Genomic DNA, 22,792 nt, shown 5'->3' with positions numbered 1-22,792 from the left:
TGTACGGTGAAGTGGTATTCAGCTATGAAAAACATGTTTCGGAAGAGCGTTTAATGTCCTTGGAACGTGTTTTTATCTTTTTAGTTTTTAGCTTGGAGAAGAAAAATCAGTATAAAATAGTATGAAAAATATCCCTATTTAGAAATGTCTATATGAGGGAAAAGATGTGGCAGGTTAACATATTAACATTAGTTTTCTTGGAGAGGCAGGATTCAAGGTTATTTACTGGAATTCTTCTTGTTTTTCTGTGTTTTTCTTAGTTTCCCACAGTGAACACATTCTTAACTTTGTAATCAGAAGAACACAGGGATAAGAGGCTGGCCGGCTGCGTCAGCATCCCTCCCACACCTGTGGCTCAACCCTGCCTCCTTCCACATTAGCGCTACCCAGAGAGCATCCTCAGGGGAGAGGCCAGTGCAGATGAAGGCAGGGCAGAGCGTGTGTAAGGATGCTGGGAGGAGCCGGGTTTGAAACAGGATTAGGGCTTCCATCTGACTCGCACAAAGACTCCCTAACTGCCTGGTCATCCCTTGAGGCAGCAGGAGGAGAACAGGGGCGGCCGTGTTCACAGAATGTTGGGAATTCCATCACAGGGAACACCATTAAAATGACAGTTTTTGTGAAATGAAAATGTGTACCAGATCCAATCACTTCTATGCAGTGAAATCTTAGTGTGATGGAACATTTTAGGCATTTCTTTGAAGTCAGACATAACAGATTCTGAGCAATGATGTCTCAAGTGCAGATACACTCAGTAAAGCTTATTCTTACATCCTGCATTAGAATCTTTAATGCTAGGTTACTGAAACAAAAACAGCAAAACCAACAGCCCTCTATTTTACAAAACAATCGTAAAAGGCAGCCTTGGGACACTTTTATGTACCTACAAAGGCTGTAACTGTCTGTGTAAGAATCATTTATTTTCTGGTCTGGGAGGCTGATTCACGCGTGGTTCAGCCACGTAGGCTCTCAGCGTGGCCTCACTGCCCTTCCACCCTGCCCACAGCCACGAGCCACTGAGGAGTTCCTGATGGTTGCTGGTGACTCGGGGCTCAAGGGTGAGGATGTGGCATCCGGGTCCCGCTACTGACTGGACCCTCACTCGGGCTGGGACTCCTCAGTCTTGGCCACTGCAGGAGAGTCTCGAACACATGGTTCTGCTTTTGTCTCTCGCCCCTTCCTCCTCTTTCTTCTGTCCCTCCCAGAGAGTCTTGTAGAAAGAGAGAACTGGGGCAGCGAGCCCTGCTCCCTAACCCTGAGTAAAGGCGTTGCGGGTGCCTGTTCCTTGTTACTGGAGCCCACTCTGTTCACTGTCTGCGGTGCTGATTCTTCCAGACAAGGCCTTTCTCAAACCCCGCTGTCTTTCTAGTGCGAAAATCCAAAGCAGCTGATGAGAGGAGGCGCTCTCTGGCCAAACAGGCGCGGGAGGACTACAGGAGGCTGTCCCAGAGGGGGAGAGGCAGTGAGGGGCCGCAGAGCACCCCCGGTGGCCCCCAGAAACCCCGGAGGCCCCCCCTTCCACCCAAGCCTCAGTTCCTGAGCTCAGCAGGACACCCCTGCAAACCTCTCAGGTAAGAAGCCACACAGGCGGCTTTGAGCATAAGCAGTGAAATGGCCGATGAGAGATGAATCGCGTGGCCGCTGCCGGGAGAGAGGCTGTGGGTACCGTTCACTCCATCACCCCCAGGTGATGCTGAGACACCTGGGCAGCCCTCATCTCGCCTCATCTGCAACATCCCCACTGTGGGTACCAGTAACATAGCCAGAACTTCGTGAAGATGCACAGTGAGGTCGTGACTTCCTGTGCCCCCAGCCCAGCTCGTCCCCACCCAGGGACAGCCAGCGAGGGGAGGGGGGCACAGCTGGGGGTTCCTTACAGCAGGAACCAGGCTTGCCGGGCTTCACATCAGCAGCAGAGTTACATCTCCACTGCTCAGCCTTCAAAATTTGATGATAATTCTCGTTCTGGGATATACAGCCAAGTCATAGGTTGAGAATTTGGAAATGTTTCTTGTTTAAATGAAGACTTTGTTTGGTGATGGTGGTCCCTTTGCCTCCTAGGCTGTGGGAGGAATTCGGCAGAACAATTTGTTTTGGAAAATCCCTGAAGAGAAATATAGTGATATCACAGCAGAAACCCCCGTCCCTTATGTTAACTAATTATAAAATTATTTTCTCCTGGCTATTGCTGTTATATGATTTTTTTATATTCTGATGTGTAGAAAGATATTTAAAATAACCGAGAGAAATCAAATATTGATTTAATGAAACACAACTATCTAAAGCCTTTTCCTCTGAAATAAAACTAAAAATCCTTCTGTGTTAGGAGTATGGAAAAATAAAAAACAAAGATCTCCCTTTGTGTGGGGTCAGTAGTTATCTTCAGGGTTTTTTCCTGATGGAGATTATGCCCTCAGAGGAAGCAGGAGGTGAACCATTTCCTCCACTATGATTGTTTCTACTTACTCAATTAAAAGGTTCCATCTGGGGACTTGGGGACCAGCACTAAATGACCACATTCTACAGAGTGACAGTTTGGGGAGCGATTTTTTTTCCTTATGGACAACAAAACAAGAGCGGCTTGCAGCATTGTGACCGGGGCACAGAGCGTGAGCTCACACGCAGGCCCCTCCCATGCCTGAGCATGTCACTGCATCCGGCTGCAGGTCCCCGTGGGCTGTGTGCCTCTCCGGGCTCCTCCAGGGGTGGGAATACAACTTGTCATGCGCCCGCACCCACCGTATTTTTCGAGCACAGCCTATGTGACTGACAGCAATGAAAGCACCCTTTTAATGAGGGTTTTAAGATGATGTTTTAAGCTCAGTGAGTTCATATTTTCCAACTGAAGCCAGTTGCATAAAGTGCTTTTTTGTGAGGTGCCCAGACTGGATGGTTTCAGGGCTGGGACTTCAAACAGTGATGACTGAGGTCAGCTAGGCGCCGGCCCAGGGAAAGAGAGAGCCGGGCTGCCCTTGGAGTTTCTGTTTGACCTCCAAAGATTTCCCGAAGAAAAGAACCTCATCTGGGAAGAGAACTTAACATGTAATCTCATGTGTGTGCAGTGCCTGCTCCCTTGGAAAGTCAAGTAATATAAACTGTTTTCTCCAAAATACTGTGTACGTATATACATGCATATATGTCACGTGTATATATATGTATGTCTGACATATATGTCACATGTAATTCCTGGTAGTGTGTGTTACCATGAAAAGCATAAAGAGCATAAGTTAATTTACATGACAGGATATGCTGGTAGCGCATCCAAATTCATTGCTGATTTTACATTGACTTCTGCTCAGAATCAGTGGGCCTAGGACTTGGGAGTACGTTTATTACACTGTGGTGTTACTTTCTGTAATGGAAATAGACTTACGTCCCAGAACTTAAGTTCTGCTACGGAATGTATCTCAAAACCATTCTGCAGCCTATATCTTTCTCTTAACCAATCTTCAAACACTCTTCTTTCTTTTCCTTTTTATTTCTGACACTGCCTTTTAGCAGAACTCTTCAAAGCATGAGAGAGAAGGAAGCACATCAGAGAGGTTCGTGGACACAGAAAGAGGAGGAAATTGAATGACGAAAGTGTTAGGGAAGAAGCTTATTCTATTGCGTTTGGTTTCTTCTATTTGCAAGTACATGCTCTCCAGGAAAATACAGCTGGGGGTGTATTTCACTTCTTAATGCTCATTTTCTCACATTTTAATTGGGAGTTAATGGAGCTTCTCATTCATATTAAAAATGAAATAAAATCTGTGTCAGCGCGGCCGTAGCTCACGACTGGTCTGCAGGATGGGACGGGCCGGTGACAGGTCTGCAACCCCCTATTCCCTGCCCTGGAGGAACCAAGCGATGGCCGTGCACAGGCCCCGCCCCATGAGCTCAGCCATGGGACCAGAGCTTCACAAGTGTGTTATATTCCGTGTGTGTGTGTGTGTGTGTGTGTGTGTGAGTGAGTTTTGAAACCATTATTTTCAAATGAGTTGAATCTAACTTGAAAAACTTCTTCGAATGTCAGAAATCAGGGAGTGGTGAGGCCAGCGTCCAGCTCGGCCCAGGAGGACATCGTGCGCTGGTTCCGGGAGGAGCAGCTGCCGCTGCGGGCGGGCTACCTGGACGCCTCGGACAGCATCGCGCCCTGGTTCCATGGTGAGTGCGCGGCTCCAATTCCGACAGCGGGTGGGCGGGGCTCATCCTCAGGAGGGCAGGATCGAGGCTCCCTTTCACCGGAGCTGCCCCAGAAGAGGCTCTGACGTTGTTCTCACGAGTGTGTTTGCTTGGCTTCCTCGGGGAGCTGCAGGCTCTCGGCAGGTGGCCCGCAGCCAGGGTGGCTGCCAGCATGGGGGGTGTTTATCACCCCAGACGGACCCCACGGGGCGGCGCGGGAGGCAGGGCCCCTTGGGCGCCTGCACGGGGCACTCGGCTGTGATCCCCCCCCCACCCAGCTGGCAGTGCCGTCACCCACCCTCCACCCCGGGAGGGGCTGGTGGGGCCGCCGGGCGTGGTCAGAAGGTCACAGGCTGGGTGACCTTGAGCACGTCCTCGTTCTCTGCAGTGAATCCATGTATCTGAGCCTCACATCCCTCATCTGTTAAGTGAAGGGGTTGAACTTTGTGATCTTTTGCTTAAAAGTTCTGTGTCTTTGATCCGTGCGGTTAAGGCTGTGAAGTGGGTCTGTTGGAGGTTGAGCAGAGTCAGCTTGTGAAGCACGTCTTCATTCGACCCTTGAAACTGGGCTTACTTAAGCCATCTGTGTACCCAGCGCCCACCTCACTGATCTCTCAGTTTCTTGGATTTCAAGAACAGGAGGTGACTTCCTGCCTCTGTTGGCTTCCACGAGGTCTGTGGTTGGGTTGGACTCATTGGTTCTGTGGACAACAAAAGCTTTTTCTTTTTTTGGCTGCACGGATCTTAGTTCCCTGACCAGGGATCGAACACGCGCCCCCCTGCAGTGGAAGCACGGAGTGTCGACTGCTGGATCGCCAGGGAAGTCCCCACAAAAGCTTTAAGGCAGAAATCACATCCTCTCACAGAGCACACTTGTCCTAACAGCTGTCTTGGTTTGAGTTACATTGAAGGCTACTCTCTTTTCAGTAGGATCTTCTCACACACAAATATAGCCACAAAAATAAGCTCCCAAACATGTAGCGTGGCAAACACCTCTGTAAAGAACCAAGTTACCTGTGGTAGACTCTCTACAAAAGGGCTGCGGTACAGGTACAGCAGAACCATCTAGCTTTCCTTGGAAGTGCATGTTCTTTGGCGATATAGGCTTTGTAACTGTCCATTCCCAGGGGAGCCCCTCACCCCAGCCCTCCCAGGACCAGGTCATAAGCCTCCTTCCTTTCCATTCTGCCCTGAAGACATTGGGAAAAAGTAACAACGGCTTCAAAAGATGACTAGAAAGAACATGGTCAGTGACCCGTCTGCCATGGTCACCTCTGCCGCCTTGCATTGCCTGTTTTTTTCCTTTTTAACATAAGCAGTGAGGAAATCAGCCACTTTGTAGCTTCTGTGTCACTGGGCAGAAGATACTTTCATCCCTGATTACAAGGGTGGTAGCTTTTTTAACAGCATGGAGTAAGAAATTCAAAGTGTGGATGTTATTAAAAATCCTGATACATTAACAGGCAGATCTATTTGAAACAGTTGCTGTGAGCTAAGAAGACACAGTCGGGCTAAAAAGTCTAGTTGAAGCTCTGGTTAAAAAATAAGACTCGAGTTTTACATATAATTGATTGTTATTGATTTATTTTCATTTATACAAATATTTATCATAGGTATAAGCAAAGCAAGTAATATGATACAATATAATAATGTAATAACAAACACACAGCCAGGTAGTCAATGTAAATCATTATCTTCAGTTTTAAGGAGACAAAATTTCACATTTTTGTGACAAAGAGAAGATGGATCACGTGTTGTTTATTTATCAGGACCCCTGTTTTGAAACAGCGGCGTGGACATTCTTCCTTGCTGGTTTGCTGGCTTCCATTCATTGTCACACACTCCGTAAATCACCCTTCCTAGGCTACTGTCTTGGCCACCTAATGTTCCACCCCACAGAAGGCTGTATTTCACCCCTTTCTCTTAATCAGCTTTGGGTAAGGATGGGGGTGGGTAGGAGGGGACGGGGACGCGAGGGCTGCTGGGCCTCTGGCTCACGGGGCGGGTGGGAGCTGCACGCTGTGGGTGGGATGGGAGCCCAGGAGGATGCGGGGACTTAGGGGAGGGGCCCGTGTGCTTGTTTGGGGTGTGATGAGTTTGAATGTTTCTTTGTGTGAAAATATCCATTTGGCAGTCGGATCAGTGGGTCAGTGCTGGAGACAGTAGATGGATTGGATCGTCAGCCCAGAATTAAAAGCACGGAGGGGCTGAGTTTTCCAGGGGTGAGTTGGGAAGATGGTAAGAGAGGAAGACCAGGCTCAGAACCTGAGGGAGCACCAGCCAGCACTCAGGACCGAGGCGGCAGGGAGGAGCAGAGACCACCCCCCCATCTCTGTCCCAGGCCTGGTGGGTCCAAAACCTGCCGGGCAGGCCAGCCGGCAGGAGAACGGGGCAGATTGGCAGCTCAGATCCACAGGCTGTCTACACCCCCACCGCCACCCCGCTGGCAGATTCCTTCTTGCTCAGGGAAGGTCAGTCTTTGCCCCAGGGAGGCCTTCAAATGACTAGATGAGGCCCAGCCACGTGATGGAGGATTTCCTCTCGTTTGTTTGTTTTTATTTATTTATTTATTTTTTTTTTTTTATTTATTTTTATTTTTTTTGGCACACGGGCTTAGTTGCTCTGTGGCGTGTGGGATCTTCCTGGAGCAGGGATCAAACCTATGCCCCCTGCATTGGCAGGCGGATTCTTAACCACTCTGCCACCTAGGAAGCCCTGTTGTTTAATATGTTTAAAAATTTATTTTATTTTTTATTTATTGGTTGCATTGGGTCTTCGTTGCTGCACACGGGCTTTCCGTAGTTGCGGAGAGTGGGGGCTGCTCTTCATTGCAGTGCATGGGCTTCTTATTGCAGTGGCTTTTCTTGTTGTGGAGCAGAGGCTCTAGGCATGTGGGCTTCAGTAGTTGCAGCACACGGGCTCAATAGTTGTGGCTTGTGGGCTCTAGAGCACAGGCTCAGTAGTTGTGGCACAAGGGCTTAGTTGCTCCAAGGCATGTGGGATCTTCCTGGAGCAGGGCTCGAACCCGTGTCCCCTGAATTGGCAGGCAGATTCTTAACCACTGCACCACCAGGGAAGCTCTCTTTCCTTGTTTAAACATGATTTTTCTAATTATTAAATATTTTAAACAAAAATAGTACAGAGGGAAATATATCTAGTGCCAATGATGAAACAAATGTTATAGCATAACATTTCAGGTATCTCCAGATGCAGTGAATGTTAAAAGCCATATTTACTTCATATCTGTTTTTATTAAGAAATAAATCCTAACAGAGAATTAAGGCTCCTTTTTTATTCCTTATTTGATTCTGTTTCCCTCTGTCCTTCCCAAGGGGTGAACCACTCTTCTGAAGCAGTCCTTTCCATCCATATATTTATACTCATTACATATATACATGTGTGTGTATTTCTATGAAATATATTTTAAAAATATAAAACAGGTATATGCATGTTTCTATAAAACAATGTTGTGTTTAACATTTACCTGGTATCATGTTACAGACATTCTTCTGCAACATGTTTCCTCTCAACATTACATCATCTGGACTTTTCTTTGTTTGTAAATGTAGCCTGGCGCCTTCATTTTATCTGTAGTGCAGTATTTTATGATATATGTTATTTATATATTTATAATACACCTACTATAAACCACATATTGTTTTGTGTTTCACGATGTTGTGTATTTTATTATGCACATACATACACACACACTTCATTACTCATGCATCCCTTCTCTTACATGTGGTACAATATTTTTGCTGTTACAGAAAGTGCTGTGGTGCACACCCTGAACGTGTCTTGTTGTAGACGTGCATAGTAACTTCTTCAGGGTGTGCATCTAGAAGGGGACGTGCTGGGAGGTAGGGCACGTGCATCTTTAATTGTATTAAGTACTGACAGATGCCCTCCAGAGTGATTATACAAAGTTACACTCCCACCAGCTGTACTTGAAAGGTTCTTTTCCGACACTTGACATGCGTGGTATTGCCAGACATCTCTGTCAATCTTGCGAACTCACAGTGGAACCACCCTCTTTTCATTTGCACTGATTTCTGTCCAGTTAGCCTTTCACGGTTCCTAGCCAGGTGGGTGTCTTCTTCTGAAATTCCTTGTAATCCCTTGACCATTTTTCCAGTGAATTGAGTTTTTAAGATTGATTTCTGGGATTTTATATGTCCAGATAGTGTTCCTTTATCAATTACATGGGTCACGTGTGTCTTCTCCTAGTCTGTGGTTTGTCTTTTAGCTTTTTGAGGCATAGAAGTTTTTCATTTCAATGAGATTGAGTTTTTGCTGTCTTTATGGTTTTTGCTTACTGTATAATACACAATACACCTGTAATTTATTTTTATAGATGATATGTGGTATAGAGGCTTGATTTATTTATTTTTTTTCATACAAGTGGCCAGTTGTCCCAACGTTGTTCCTTAAATAGTCCTTCCTTTCTCCACTGATTTTAATGCTGCCTCCATTTCATGCCAAGAGGCTGTCTCTGGGGGACTGCACATCAGTAATGTCTTTATATCTGGTAGGGGAAGTCCACCCTCCTTCCGCCTCTTGAGATTGTCTTCACTCTTCTTGGCTCCTTTACTTGCCCACATGGCTTTCAGCGACAACGGGTCAAGTTTTAAATCCCTTGTTGGGATTTTTAATGGAATTGCATTGAATTTGTAGGTTAATTTGGAGAGGTAATTGCCATCTTTATGTTACTGTATCTTTCCACCCATGAACATGGTAAATGTCTCCTTATATTTCTTTTTAAATCATGAAATAGATTCCCCACACAGGACATGCACTTTGGAAAAGGCAAACTAGACTTTAGTTCTATGTATTTATAATCTTTGTTTCTATGTTGAAATTTTTTTTCAGTATATCATTAGTTGTTGTTCGTGTAAAGAAGTTCTGTTCTTATATGTTGATCTTGAATCCAGTAACACTGTTGAACTCTCATTAATTCAGATTGTCAGAGGATTCTGCTGGAGTTGTAGTATTTTGAGGGCTAACGTGGGCCAAGCATTGCACTGAGCACTTAAACTTTCATTCCCACTCCATCGGAGAAGAACCTGGAAACTAAGACGGTAGGTTCCTTTCCCACCTGTGGTGGCAGAGGCAGCACTCAGACCCGGTCTGTTTGCCTTCAGAGCCACGTGGCATCTGCACTAGGACACGTGAGAACACCCACGTGGTGCTGTCTATTAGCTTGTGACGTTTAAATCAGTGAATAGTAATACCACAGAGATTTGTTTCTCTGATAAGTGAACGAGGCCACTCAGTCTCACAGTCAGTGTCACAGAGACCTCGTTCAGCTACATGTTGCCCCATCCTCCCCTCTGAGAATAAGGGAAGAGCACATTTTTGTCCAGACACTGTTCTGCTCACTCCCAGGTGGGATTCCAAGAAGCAGGTATTTGACATACAAATGTCCCAAGGCCACGAGGGTTTGGGGTGACAGAAGTGTAATCTTATTGTGATTGTGGCAGGAGTTACCCAATGGTATGCATTTGTCAAAATCGATCTACTGCACACTTAAAATTGGTGAATTTCATTGTATGTAAATGATATCTCAAGCTGATCTTTAAAAATTTGGTGCCGCAAAGCAGCACAGAGTTTTCTCAGCTCCTAGCTCGGAATGGTAGCGTGGTATAGGCTTAGTACCAGACTCCAGGATGGACCACTGGGTTTCAGTTGTGTTCTCACCTCTCTAAGTGGGTGTAATAGTAATATCTGCACCATAGCATTGTTTTCTTAAGTAAGTCAGCTGACATGCGTGAAGTGCTTAGGGCCTGGGCAGTGTTTCTGTTGTAACTGGAACTGATGGGCTTAAGAGGAAGTTGCCTCTCCTGTCCTCCCTGCCCTTCTCCTCCTCATCCTCACCCCGCCACAAAGCAGTGTTTTGAATAGTCGCATCACATACAAGGAAGAGGCAGCACTTCAACAAAATAGATCTTAATTACTGCAAAAACTGTCCTATGCTATTTCCTCAAGTATTTACTTAGGGCCTGTCCTTAAAAAGCCCAGAGCCCAGGAGGTCACCTCAGAAGGCAACGGTAGTTTGGGAGAACAGATGGACAGTCAGCCCGCAAACGGAATAAAGCTGCTTAGAAAGTTCAGCAGAACAAGCATTTAGGGTTGGGTGTGGGGTTAGGAGGGAGGGTGGACGGCAGTGAGTCCTAGGGTCACTGAAGCAATGTCTTCTCTTTTCTAGATTTATAATTTTCTGAGTATTGTAGCTGTTAAGTCTATTTGGTTTTGTTTCCTTTAAGAAGGATTGTTTTCTTCTCTCTCTCCCTCACCCCTTATCTCCTCTCATGCTTCAGTGTTCAGTTCAGGGCTGTCTCGACCCTTGAGAACGATTCTTGTTTTTATCCATTTCATCCTTGCGTGTGGCCACCTGGTTACAGCACCTTCCGGTCTGGACTGCTTGTGCGGTTGGTGATAAGTGTCGGGGAGCCCTGCTGGCCAAACCGAACACCCCACTGAGCAAAGCCATTTCACTCATGCTGTCTCCTGCTGTCAATCTCCAGCGTGGGTAGATATATAATTAATTGTATTCAGTGCTTGGAGAAAAGGGCCAAGGATAAATAAAACTGAAGTTCGAAGGTCCATCTAGAAACCCGCGGACCCATTTCTTCGTTCTGTCCACTTTCCCACTCCTGTTAAATATGCAACAGTGTCAGGACCTTAGGAGCCAGCAGGGACTAGGAGTGGGAAGGTGGGGAAAAGATAGAAGTAAACGTATAAACAGATTTCTGATGTAGGAAATGGCTAATTGCTTCTGTTGCTGTTAGATAATTCACATGCTTGCTTCACGCATCAGTAGTTGATCACATTCCTCTGAAATGTGATTTATGCTTCCTTGTCCAAATACGGAAATGACTAGATTGTGGATAATGTTTCAGGTGGATGAAATAGTTCCCCCTGATTTATGTCTCGTGGATGTCTTTGCTGTCATGGCGTATGATCGAACCTCCCCTCCAAATGCTTTACATTTTTTTTAAAAAACTTTATATTTTAAGCTACTTAAAAAGCAAATCCCTTTAGCATCCGTGGGATCCCAACACAGTTCCTGCTGCAGATATTTTGATTGCTTCCATTTTTGCTACACCCTCCAAGTGTTCACTCTCCATTGGGGGTGAATCCTGCCATTTCTGTGGAGGCAGTTACTCTCTGGAACTTAAGTTCCCCAGAGGTGATTGTCCAGGAAGAGTCCTGTGTCTTTGTCTCCCAGTGTTACCAAGTCCAAGCTCATCCTGTTTGCCGCATGACAGGCCAATACATTGAGAAATGAGGTGCTGGGGCAAGGAACAGTAACTTTATTCAGAAAGCCAGCAGACCGAGAAGCTGGGGGAATAGTGTCCCAAAGAACCATCTTACCCAAGTTAGAATTCAGGCTTCTTTTATCCTCAAAGGGGAGGGGGTGTGGTTGGTTGTTGCAAACTTCTTGGTGCAGGAATCCTTTGTTCTTGCAGCTGTGCATGTAGGTCAGTAGGTCAGGTCACAGTGTACCTGTAAACCTCCAAGGAGACAAAGGTTATTCTCTGTTCTGCAACTTTTTAATCTTTTTATGAATGGAAAGTATTATACCTTTAAAGGTCAGAGCCTTGAGAATGGGTTACCCTGTACATTTCAGGCTCTAGGTAACATTCTTTTACAAAGGTGCAAGCCAGCATGACTAAGCACAGGCAACACTGCACAAAGGTTAGTGCTAAAGGAGTAGATCCAATATGGAGTAAGGCTTGCTCCTCTCCGTTACACCGGCAGGGTGCCATCCAGGCTCCCTCAGCACCGTCCTCCAGGGCTGAGTGTACATACCTGGATGGGTTGCATTAAGAAAGTCTCCCAGAAGCGTCCTTAGATTTCCTTCAGGCTAAAGCCTTAATGAGCCTGGAAACTGGCACCCATAAGTGATAACCTGTCCTTCAGTTATTTTGCTGAGGAGTGGAGATTTCTTAATTGCGGGGCTGTCAAAATTCTGCCCATCTCTCACAAAGGGATTTTTCAAGTTTCTATCTTGATTTAAGCACAAATTGCTGCTTTGTGTGACTTTCCAAAGTCACACAAATGTATCCACCCTGACTCAATTACATCTGTGATTCAGCTGTTTCATGGAATGGGAGAGGCTGTGGCCAGCAGCAGGAGGACGTGTGTGTGACAGCAGCACTGGCCTGTGTGTGGACCTCTCAGTGCCTGTGTGTGGCAGGGAAGGGCACGGGGAAGCCTGACCTTGGGAGGGACCAGCAGGGCCTGAGCTGCGAGTCCTGGGAGTCACCTCCATTCAGCATCGAAGCTTCATCTACAATAGTGTCAGAGCGCTTTGTCTAAATCGCTCTCTGTGGTTCTCCTCTGTGCCTGCGTTGCGTTAGTTCAGATTTCTGAAATAACTGAAGATGAAACAAAGAGGTGAAAGCTACTATATTTATTCAAGTTTGAGAAGACCTCTCTTTTCTGCAGCGAATACTATGCATTGCTTTCTTTCTGGGAGGCCTTGCCTTTTCTCATAAATTACCCAGGGCAGCACATGTGCTGCAGAACTCTTAGTGTGTTACTCCACTAATGTTGAGGATAGTCCATTAGCCCCAAAGCCCTCTATTCCTTGAGCTTTTCAAATGATGCAGTTGGGTCCCCACCCGGACGCTGCCCAGCCGCCAGGGTCACGGCCTGCCTGCGCCTGGAGCCCCGCAGCCCCCATCACCGACACCCAGGGCTCCGGGCTTGTGGTTGCCACCGTGTGCTTGGAGGGACCTCAACAGCAAGAGAGGAGGGTGGTGGGTCCCACTAAGGAGAGCAGCTCTGCTTGGGGGTTTTCCACGGGATATTTTTCTGGAAAGGGGTTTCTACTCTTCAGAAAGTTGTTTTAAATCCATGCTTTTGTTGCCAGCCTTTCTTTGTTGTCACGTGCCCCATGGCCTGGATTTCTGCGGCCAGCGCCAGAGCAGGCTGGGGGCTGCTTCTTGACACTGGTGAGGGGTGGGAAAGCAAGTGCACTGCCGACAAGTGCATCTCTGGGGCCTCGCGCATGCGCTCAGCTCCTGGTCCCCCCTCATTGGCTGTGTGGCCGCAGCAGCGGGCATGACTTCTGCACTTGACCCTCATCAGTCCTGTGCAGATAAAGATGTTACCTGCCTCCCAGGGCTGGTCTGAACACTTGACGTAAAACGTGTAAAGTACTTAGAACTGTGTGTTGCACGCTCAGCCCTAGTTAGGAAGCGTTAGAACATTAAGGTGATGAAAGGAGAACAAACGAGGTAATTTTCACCTTTGAATCATTAAGGGAACATCATGAATAACGCTTTAGGAGCTCTGACTGGTTTCCCTCATCCCTAAGGTGCCTGAGATGTCAGGGGAGAATGCCGGCATCCCAGTGCGCATCCTTCCACACAGAGGACCAGGGCAGGACCCAGAGCCTCCCTGAATGTGCTTCCTTTACACACTGCAGGGTCAGAGAGTGTGACGTAGCGGGGAGCTCTCTCCCAAGTGTAAGGCTCCCTGGGATAACGTGTGCACTCTCAGTCTGCAGGGTTCTGCTGGAAGTACCGGCGTGTGCACCAGGGGCAGATGTTCTGGGTGGGTGGGTGTGAGCCTGGTTCCAGCCAGGCTCTGGTTTCTGATTCCAGCCAGCACTCCCCGCCCATCCTCCTGGCCTTGCCCTCTGTTCTTGGAGGGCAGTGACAGTGCCTCTTTCTCAGGCCACTGTGAGTATTAAATAAGGGAACGCACACCTGCAGGAGCGCCAGGCAGATACAAAGAACTCTCAGGGCTCGTTGTTGGTTACCTTTCGTTTGGTTATTACACCCAGCTTTTCCTAGAAGCTAGAAAGCAGGACAGCTTTCCAGACACTGGAAGCAGGACACACAGATGTACGTGTATCAGCAGAGTTAGACCTGGGGTGCCTTGGAGAAACATGAGTGCACCCTTTGTACCCGTGGTGACAGTTCTCAGGCCAGAGGCAGTGGTGGCTGAGAGTGTCCTAGAGAAGGAAGCTTCTCACTTCACTGTGTGACGAAATTATTATTTTTTTGTTTGTTTTTTTTAGAACTTTTATTGAGATATAATTGACATATAAACTGTATGTATTTAAAGTGTACAATTTGATATACTTTTTCTTATTAGTAATGTACATATGACAATCCCCATCTCCCAATTCATCCCACCCCAACACCCCCCACGCTCCTCCCTTGATGTGCATATGTTTGTTCTCTACATCTGTGTCTCTATTTCTGCCTTGAAAACTGGTGGATTTCTACCAATTTTCTATATTCCACATATATGCGTTACTATACGATATTTGTTTTTCTCTTTCTGACTTACTTCACTCTGTATGACAGTCTCTAGGTCCATCCATGTCTCTACAAATGTCCCAATTTTGTTCCTTTTTATGGCTGAGTAACATTCCATTGTATATATGTACCACATCTTCTTTATCCATTCATCTGTTCATGGACATTTAGGTGGCTTCCATGACCTGGCCATTGTAAATAGTGCTGCAGTGAACATTGGGGTGCATATGTCTTTTTGAATTACGGTTTTTTCTGCGTATATGCCCCGTAGTGGGATTGCTGGGTCATATGGTAGTTCTATTTTTAGCTTTTCAAGGAGCCTCCATACTGTTCTCCATAGTGGCTGTATCAATTTACATTCCCACCAACAGTGCAAGAGCGTTCCCTTTTCTCCACACCCTCTCCAGCATTTAGTGCTTGTAGATTTTCTGATGATGCCCATTCTAACTGGTGTGAGGTGATACCTCATTGTAGTTTTGATTTGCATTTCTCTAATAATTAGTGATGTTGAGCAGCTTTTTGACAAAATTATTCATTAGACCTTTTCTGGACATCTTCTAAGTGCAGGTGCTGAGGGTATGAAAATAAACAAGGAGTGGTAGTTGCCCTCTAGTTGCCCCCAAGGAGGTGGGGCAGGGAGAGACAGAGCAGAGTGTGCTGTGGGCAAGCGCCCAGGTGGAGGTGGGGCCAGGTGAGCCCTTGGAGAGGCTGGGTGAGTGCTCAGTGGGGCTGGGGCCAGGTGCCCACCAGGCCTGGAGGACTCTGGGGCTCTGATCGCTCAGGGAGAGATGAGAGTGCTTCATGCTGTTAGGCTGAATGTTGGAGAGTGCAGAGGAAAATGTGGACAAGAGCATCCCGTTTACCTGCCCTCCTTCTGTAGGGCAGTGGCTGTCGCTTAGATTTCCAGTGAGGGTCCTGCAGGGGGTTCTGAGTTGTTTCGGGTCTCCTGGGGTCCATTTACTCTCTCTTGTGCAAAAGCAGTTTTCCTGGGCCTGGCCTGGAGCTCTAAACCTGCACTCAGAGAGGTTTAGGGCTGTGCTCTCTGACATGGAGCCACTAGCCATGCCTGGCTCTTTACATCAAAATTAATTAAAATTAAAAATTGAGTCCCTCAGTCGCACATCAGGTGCTCAACAGCCACACGTGGCTACCATGCGACCAGCACAGACAACACTTCCATCATCACAGAAAATTCTATTGAATAGGACTGTTCTTGAGGGCTCCAGGCATCACGCAGACAGAGAAGTGGGACCTTTTTCTCTGTCCCCTCCAAGCCGGGGGTCCAGTCTCTCAGAGCTCAGCCCCCTCCTCAGCCCCCTCCCCCTGGTGCAATGCCCTCTGCTCTCCCCTGGGCCATTCTGCCCCACCCGGCCTGGATTCAGCTCCAAAATAGACTGCTGGGTGAAGAGCTGGTTCATTTCAAAAACTGATGAAGTAGAAGGAAGCTTTTATGTATCTATTTCCACTAGCGCAGAAATCCTGCTATGCCTCAGACAGGTTTGGTTCTTGTGTGAGGACAGCTGGTCTGAGGCAGGCAGCCTGGAGGTGTTGCAGCCTCAGGTGGCTGGATGAAGACCATTCACTGCTCTAGAATTCATTTCTTAAGAATCGTGCACAGGCCACGAGTCTGTGGTAATGAGTATCTGATGCTGGACTTTGGCGTTACGTTCAAGAGCTTGCTTCGCAGGTAGATCAAGGTCACTGCTTGGCAATGACCTCAGCCAAGCCTCCTTGAAGGTACCCGCTGCCCTCCATGGAATCATGAGAAATTGTACATCAACCTGTATCACAGATGCACCAAGAGAGCGTGCCCTTCAGGGATACCGACCCTGTTGTAAAGCAAAAAGAGCAAGGCCTGGTCCCCTCAGCACTCGCCTGCTACCCCTGCCGTGGGTACCACCAAGTGGAAGGAGGCCCCGTTAGGACCGTGTTCTGGTGTCTCTGGAGGTGAGACAGCGCCAGGATTTGTGCGTTATGAGGGAGAGTTACAGACTGGGAGGCTCGCGGACGGTTTGATTTACGGCTGCTATATGACCTGATTTTAGGAGGAATTTGCCTTATTCTGGTCATAATTTTCCAGAATAGGTTTCATTTTAGGAATCTAAATCCATCTTGATAAAATCCAGACATTATAAATTATAACATCTGTCCCATCTGTTGAAGTAATCTGGAATCTCAGAGTCCACCTGTCAGTACGTCTGGGAGGGGAGAGAAATCTTTCCAGAATGAGCCTCTCAATTCGATTCTGAAGTCAGTGAAAAATAACCTCTGGTTTCAGAAACAGTCAGACCAGAGTCTTCAAACCTCGGTCCCCTGCAGGCCCTGGGCAGGCTTGTCGCCTGTGGTCTTGGTTCAGCCCCCGGTTGCCCTCAGTGGGACCGGGTGTGCGCGGAAGGTAAGACAGGCAGACAGACGCGGTCACAGCTGGGGAAGCTCACCTGGGTGTCCCTTGGGCACCTGACGTGGGTGCCCAGCACTGACCCAAGGGGCTCCTCGGGGTCACTGTGCCTGCAGTGTCCAGCGGCTCAGTCTTGTTGGGGAAGGGCAGGAAGGCAACTGGAGAGGATGGAGAAGGTGCCACGCGGGGCCGGGGCACGGCAGAGCTGGGCCGCAGAGGAGAGGCCACAGGGATTCCTCCCTTTCAGGCACAGTTCCTGCCCGTGAGGGGCTGCAGGGCCTGCCACCCCCCGGCTCGCATCCCATCGAGGCGTCTGCCTGGGGCTGAGCCTCACACACCCCGACGTGCAGGTTCCGGCCCTGCTGGTGGGGGGGCGGGGGGGGCGGTGGGGACAGGGCAGGAAGAGGGCGGGGGGGCGAACAGGCGATTTCTAAGCCTCCCCTTATGAAAGGTCTACTTGCAAAAAAGAACATAGACATGGTTTTATTTTATGTCTCACTCTGGATAATTAGGTTGAATGCTCAGTTAACTTTACTAACTTTAGTTTTATTAGACTAAAGGGCTGTGAGAATCCATTGCCTTTTCACCAGGAGGTTTTGGGGTTTTTCCTGATGGGATACGGAGTGTCCGCGCAGGAGGAGGCGGACACGGGAAGGGCGTGGAGAGCGCTGCTCGCCCGTCAGAGGGCAGCGTCGCACGGCGGTCACCGCCCTGCCAAGATGCGTCTGTGCACTTTCTCTGTGTCTCATCACACTGTTGCTTCATCCGAAGAATTCTACTAGGAGTGAGAAAGGAAACCGGGAATACAAGTCGAACCTCGTGCGTGTGCACTCACTGGGGAAAAGGCTGCTCTGAATTAGTGTGACTTCCTGAGGATCTAAACTGTACACATGCATACATATGTGTATAAAACTCGTGTGTGTATATATATATATATATATATATATACACACACACACACAAATATATAGATATGTGAAGGGTTTCATTCTTTTGAGTATATGTGAAGACAAATATTAAGCATATATACACGTGTACATGTGTATACCTGTATCTACCTTCATACCTTTAAGTGAAGCATCGTTTAGGAGTAGCTACCGCAGAGGACACTGGGTAGGCCTGGGCCGATCCTGGTTCTGTCACTAACGTGCTGGCACCCGAGCAGGGGGTCCGCCTTCAGCACTGGCAGCGTTTGGGGCTGGACCACTCTTTGTAGTGAGGCTGTTGTGTGCCTGTGGGAGGTTTAGCAGCATCCCTGCCTCAGTGCACTGGAGGAAAGTAGCTCCCCACCCAGTCCCTGCCCAGGACAACCCAAAATGTCTCAGATATTTCCAGACATCACCCTGGGTGAGAGCCACTGTTCCAGACCAAGGAGGATCGTTCCCAGGCCACAGAGTCCCCATCGGTCAGCTGGGGAGAGCTCACCCTCCCAGGATGACCGTCAGGGGTCCTACCACACTCAGAAGCCGCCTGTGCTGTTGTAACTGGGTGTGCAAGTGGAAATGTGGTCTGGGGGGGTAAACGTTTCAGGGCTCATTTAGGCTCTCCATTGGCTTATGTAACCCCCCCCCCCTCCCGGCCCAGTTACCAAATACCAGACGACGGACGATCTTACACTCTATCCCTGAGAAGCCCAAAATGAACTTGAGGTTGCTCGGAGTTTTATCAGCTTTATCCACACGGCTGTATGTAACAGAGGGGAGCTTTGGAAATGCTGTGGCTGAAATACCTGCTCTTCTTTCCCACAGGAATTCTCACACTAAAGAGAGCGAATGAGCTTCTGAGCACTTGCGTACCAGGCAGCTTTCTGATCCGAGTCAGCGAGAGGATCAAGGGCTACGCCCTGTCCTATCTGTCCAAGGACGGCTGCAAACACTTCCTCATAGACGCCTCCACGGACATGTACAGCTTCCTGGGCGTGGACCAGCTGCAGCATGCCAGCCTGGCCGAGCTGGTGGAGTACCACAAGGTGAAGCCCTGCGCGGACTCCCTGGCTCAGTGATAGGTGTCCTGCAGCAGCTCTGACCCGAAAAGGCAACTCCAAGAAAAATGACTGAAACAAGCAGTGGGGGATTAGCTTTTGACAACCCCTCCGATAATCAGGGTTGTTAATGGCATTTCCTTTATTGCTGAACCTGGTTCCTCCTCAAATACTCAGGGAGAACCCACTAGGGCAGAGAATTCAGGAGATGCTACAAAATCTGTAGCATCTGATCACACCTGAGAACATGCTCTTTTTTTTGAAGTATAGTTGATTTACAGTGTTGTGTTAATTACTGCTGTAAGTGATTACAGGAAAGTGATTCAGTTATATATATATATATACACATTATTTTTTAAAAAATATATTCTTTTCAATTATGCAAACACTCTTAAGTTAGAGCACAAGGCCGGGAGGGAGGGAGACCTCGTGGCAGTTGGCAGGCAAGAAAAATCTCTTTCAAGGCTGCCTAAGCCAAGAAAGTTTGTGTAAACCCAGGGGAGATCAGCAGCTATGTGCTCTGGTGAGGTCAGGAGGGCACGGCTTCGTATTAAACTGTCTTGTAAATAAGACTCAGGAGTCACCTAATACCTGTGCCGCTGTCCCTGGGCACAGCCTGACCTGTACCCTCTGCTTCACAGGAGGAACCCATCACCTCCCTGGGGAAGGAGCTCCTTCTGTACCCCTGTGGTCAGCAGCAAGAGCCGCCCGACTACCAGCAGCTGTTTGAGTGACAGCCTCGTCGTGCCATGCTGCAGCCACCAGCTGGGCCGTCCTCTGGACAGACGTCGCGGAGATGGACACGTGTGTGAGGCCACGTCACCCCGCCGCGAGCCAGTCCCGACCAAGTGAAAGGACCCTTGGGGTCCCGTGGCGGCCTCTCATCTGCACAAATGCTGGAGTGTAATTAATGCTGAGGGAACCGCCTGTACGTTGCACGCGCTCCAGCAGTAAAGGGTGAAGAGCCCCCATGGCTGTAGCTCCTGACATGAAGGCCACCACCCTGATGATGTGTGAAGTACGCCAAGAAGAAATTGGAAGCTTTAGGAATTCAGGGGCACCTCAAAACCAGAACTCTTCCATGGCCTCTGCACTCCCTCTCTGCCTCATCTCGGAAGCTCTCAGGTCCTGTTCACATGGAGTTCCACGGGGGCTTCGGGGGCTGGCGAAGGCGCCTGCACTGGTGGCTGAGCCCACGGTCCCCGCACATCTCACTTACTGTGTGTGTGGGGCCCGGGGTGTAAGACACACAGGGAACACAAGTTGAGGATGTTGTGAACTGAATGAGGAGTTTGAAGATGTAGGAAGAGAGGCTTCCCCTGAACAGAAGTACTCCAGACGAGGCGGGAGGTGAGGGGCCCTGTGTGAGGGGTTCCCTGGCTCTGGGGGATCGAGACAGGGCTCCACCCAGGACCACGCCGAGAAGGGTGAAGCCACACGTGTGTGTTAGCGGATAGACAAGGGCAGAAGAGTGAGCTCTTTGGACACTACGTGTTGTGGGTTGAACTGTGTTCCCCAAAGACACGTTGAAGTCCTAACCCCCTGCACCTGTGAACGTGACTTTATTTGGAAACAGGGTCTTTGCGGCTGTGATCACGTTAGGATGAGGTCAGGTCAGATGAGGGCGGCCCCAGAGCCAACGACTGGCGTCCTTATAAGGAGAGAGGGCTTTGGAAGCGGAGATGCGTGTGCAGAGGAAAGGCAGCCAGGGGACAACAGAGGCAGAGCCCTGAGTGATGAGCTGTGAGCCAGGGGACACCGGGGGAACCCGGGGGTGGGGGGGAGTGGTGGGGAGCAGACTCCCCAGGGCCCTGGACGGGAGCGTGGCGCTGTGGACACCGCGATGCCAGACCTCTAGCCTCCAGAACTATGACAGAATAAACGTCTTTTGTCTTAAGCTACGGAGTTTATGGTAATTTGTTACAGCAGCCCTAGGAAACTAACATAGACGTTTATGTAATTACAGACCCTGGCGTGCACTGGGTACCACTGGTTGGTGTGCAGCCCGCCCGCCTCCCCTGGCTCTTGGGCTCTGGAGGCAGATTTGCTCAGTCAGGAGCCTCACGCAGCAGCTCCCGGACCAGCCGCGAGGGCCATGGCCCCTCTGTTGTCTGAGAGACACCTGTCTGCTGTCTAAGAGAACCTGTCTCTTAGCTTTCATTTCTAACAGTAGTTCGTGACAGAATTGCAGAGATACACAGGGCTGCAAGTCAGAAACTTCTGTTCCCAACTCTCCCCACCATTAGCTGTGTGACCTTGGACAGGTCCCTCTACCTCTTCAAACCTCAGTTTTTCACGTCTCGCAAAACAAGGTGGGATAACCAGGTAATTCTTATTTTCATCCAGCTTTGAAACCTTACGGTTCTGGAATAAATACAAAAATACCCTATAGCCACTAGTAATTACGAAGACATATAAGATGCTAGCATCATCCTCTTCCTAAAGCTATTTTGGAGGAAATAAGTACAGTCATATCCAGATATAATTACACTGAGTGACATCCTACTGGAGGAAGACTTAGAATATAGAAGATGACCTAGAAACCTGAATTAACCTAATATTACCAGGGGAAGCAGATTTGAGTTCTCTACTCTTTTACCCTGTTGGTTATTGATATTGAGAGGAAGAAACTGTCCAGTGTTTGATGATATAAGGGCCAAGAGTAAACATTGATATTCTGAGGGAGTGTGGTTTATGTAAGTGGGGTTGGGAGGCCTGAATTCTCATCCTAGCTCATCCTAGCTCTATAATCAGACTCAGTCTTCCAGAATCCGAGCCTGGTTATGGCTGAAGGTGAGGACGTCCAGACTCTGGCCTGGTCTGGTCCTCCTGTGGCCTTGGTAAGGCCAGCACCCAGGCCTGCCTGCTGAGCTTTCCTGGTCGGGGATGCACCCCAGTCCCAGGCGCTGCAACCCGCCCACTTCCACGTGCGGCGACTCTTCTCTCCCTCAGTGAGATTCCAGGTCTCCTCCTGCAGTCACCAGGGCCCTCCGCTTCCCCTCCCCACTACCAGACCCTCACACCCCCACCAAACCCCCATCAGGCCGCAGGAGGGTGCACCAGCGTCACTCTGTCCCTGTGCGTCACCAGCAGGCTACGTGACGTGGGGTGTCAGGGGGCTCACACCTAACACCGAGAAGAGGAAACACGGGGACCGCTAAGGAAAAGAACCAAGAGAAAGGAGAAACAGTGACACCGGGGCACAGGCAGATCAGTCCACATATCTCAGGGGCATTCGTACCAAAAATTGCCACTCTGAGCTGATGCTTTGGAACTGATCATCCTTTTAGTGTAAGGTTACGGCTGATGTGGCATGGGGTCTGTTTTTAGGTTACACAAAATTATGGTCTGTGTTTTTGCAATTGCCACCTTCTGCAGGGACGGCTTTCTTCAGGCACAGGCATCCAAACATCAGTTATGTCCTCACACATGTATACCCTGGGACTCCTGCATCAGGTGCACAGAGAAGACACAGGAGATGCTCAGATATGTCTTCATGGGGCCTCTTTGCTTTCATTTTGTGAAGAACATGTTCCAGACTGCATTGCACAGGGTTTTGTTTTAGAACGTACATTTTCTACAATTATGTCTTTAAATAATACTTTCATTCGAACTGAGTGTTCCTGTCCTCAGGAACAGTGGTACTTTTCACTTCGATTTCCCGCCTTTGCCTCCCATCATTGTAATCCCCTCCGCACTGTTTTCCCCTCCATCCTCTTCCTTGTATTACTGTAGAGAACTGCTCCCCCTGGCCTTTCCACTCACAGAAGACATTCTTTGCAATGTAGATTCTTCTGCTCATACAGCCTGCAGTGTGGACGTTAGTATTTCTGTTTCCAGAAGTACTGGCTCTGCCTCTTTACCTCCCTGTTCAGGGATCTTTAGACGTCCTACTACTGCCCCAGACTGAAAGCCCCCAGGAGGCTTAAATGATAAAAGTGCCCTCTTGTTATTGGGTGGTACACACACGTT

At 48.6% G+C, this 22,792-nt stretch overlaps 1 protein-coding gene across 4 annotated transcripts in view; it reads left to right on the top strand.

Moving 5' to 3' along the window:
* SH2D4A (SH2 domain containing 4A) overlaps window positions 1–20,637 on the top strand; it is a 65,691-nt gene extending 45,054 nt beyond the window's left edge. For all 4 annotated transcript variants that reach the window (XM_057697157.1, XM_057697155.1, XM_057697158.1 and 1 more), the window contains 4 exons: window positions 1,370–1,571; window positions 4,016–4,146; window positions 18,588–18,808; window positions 19,462–20,637. In XM_057697157.1, coding sequence (XP_057553140.1) covers window positions 1,370–1,571; window positions 4,016–4,146; window positions 18,588–18,808; window positions 19,462–19,554 — 647 coding nt within the window. In that variant the 3' untranslated portion in view covers window positions 19,555–20,637. The remainder of the gene's footprint in view (window positions 1–1,369; window positions 1,572–4,015; window positions 4,147–18,587; window positions 18,809–19,461) is intronic.
* The last annotated feature ends 2,155 nt before the right edge of the window (window positions 20,638–22,792 follow it).

Source organism: Hippopotamus amphibius, chromosome 10, assembly GCF_030028045.1.
Source record: "Hippopotamus amphibius kiboko isolate mHipAmp2 chromosome 10, mHipAmp2.hap2, whole genome shotgun sequence".
Lineage (NCBI taxonomy): Eukaryota > Metazoa > Chordata > Mammalia > Artiodactyla > Hippopotamidae > Hippopotamus > Hippopotamus amphibius.
Note: the sequence above shows the minus strand (reverse complement) of the source record. Positions and strands in the feature narration are given on the sequence as shown.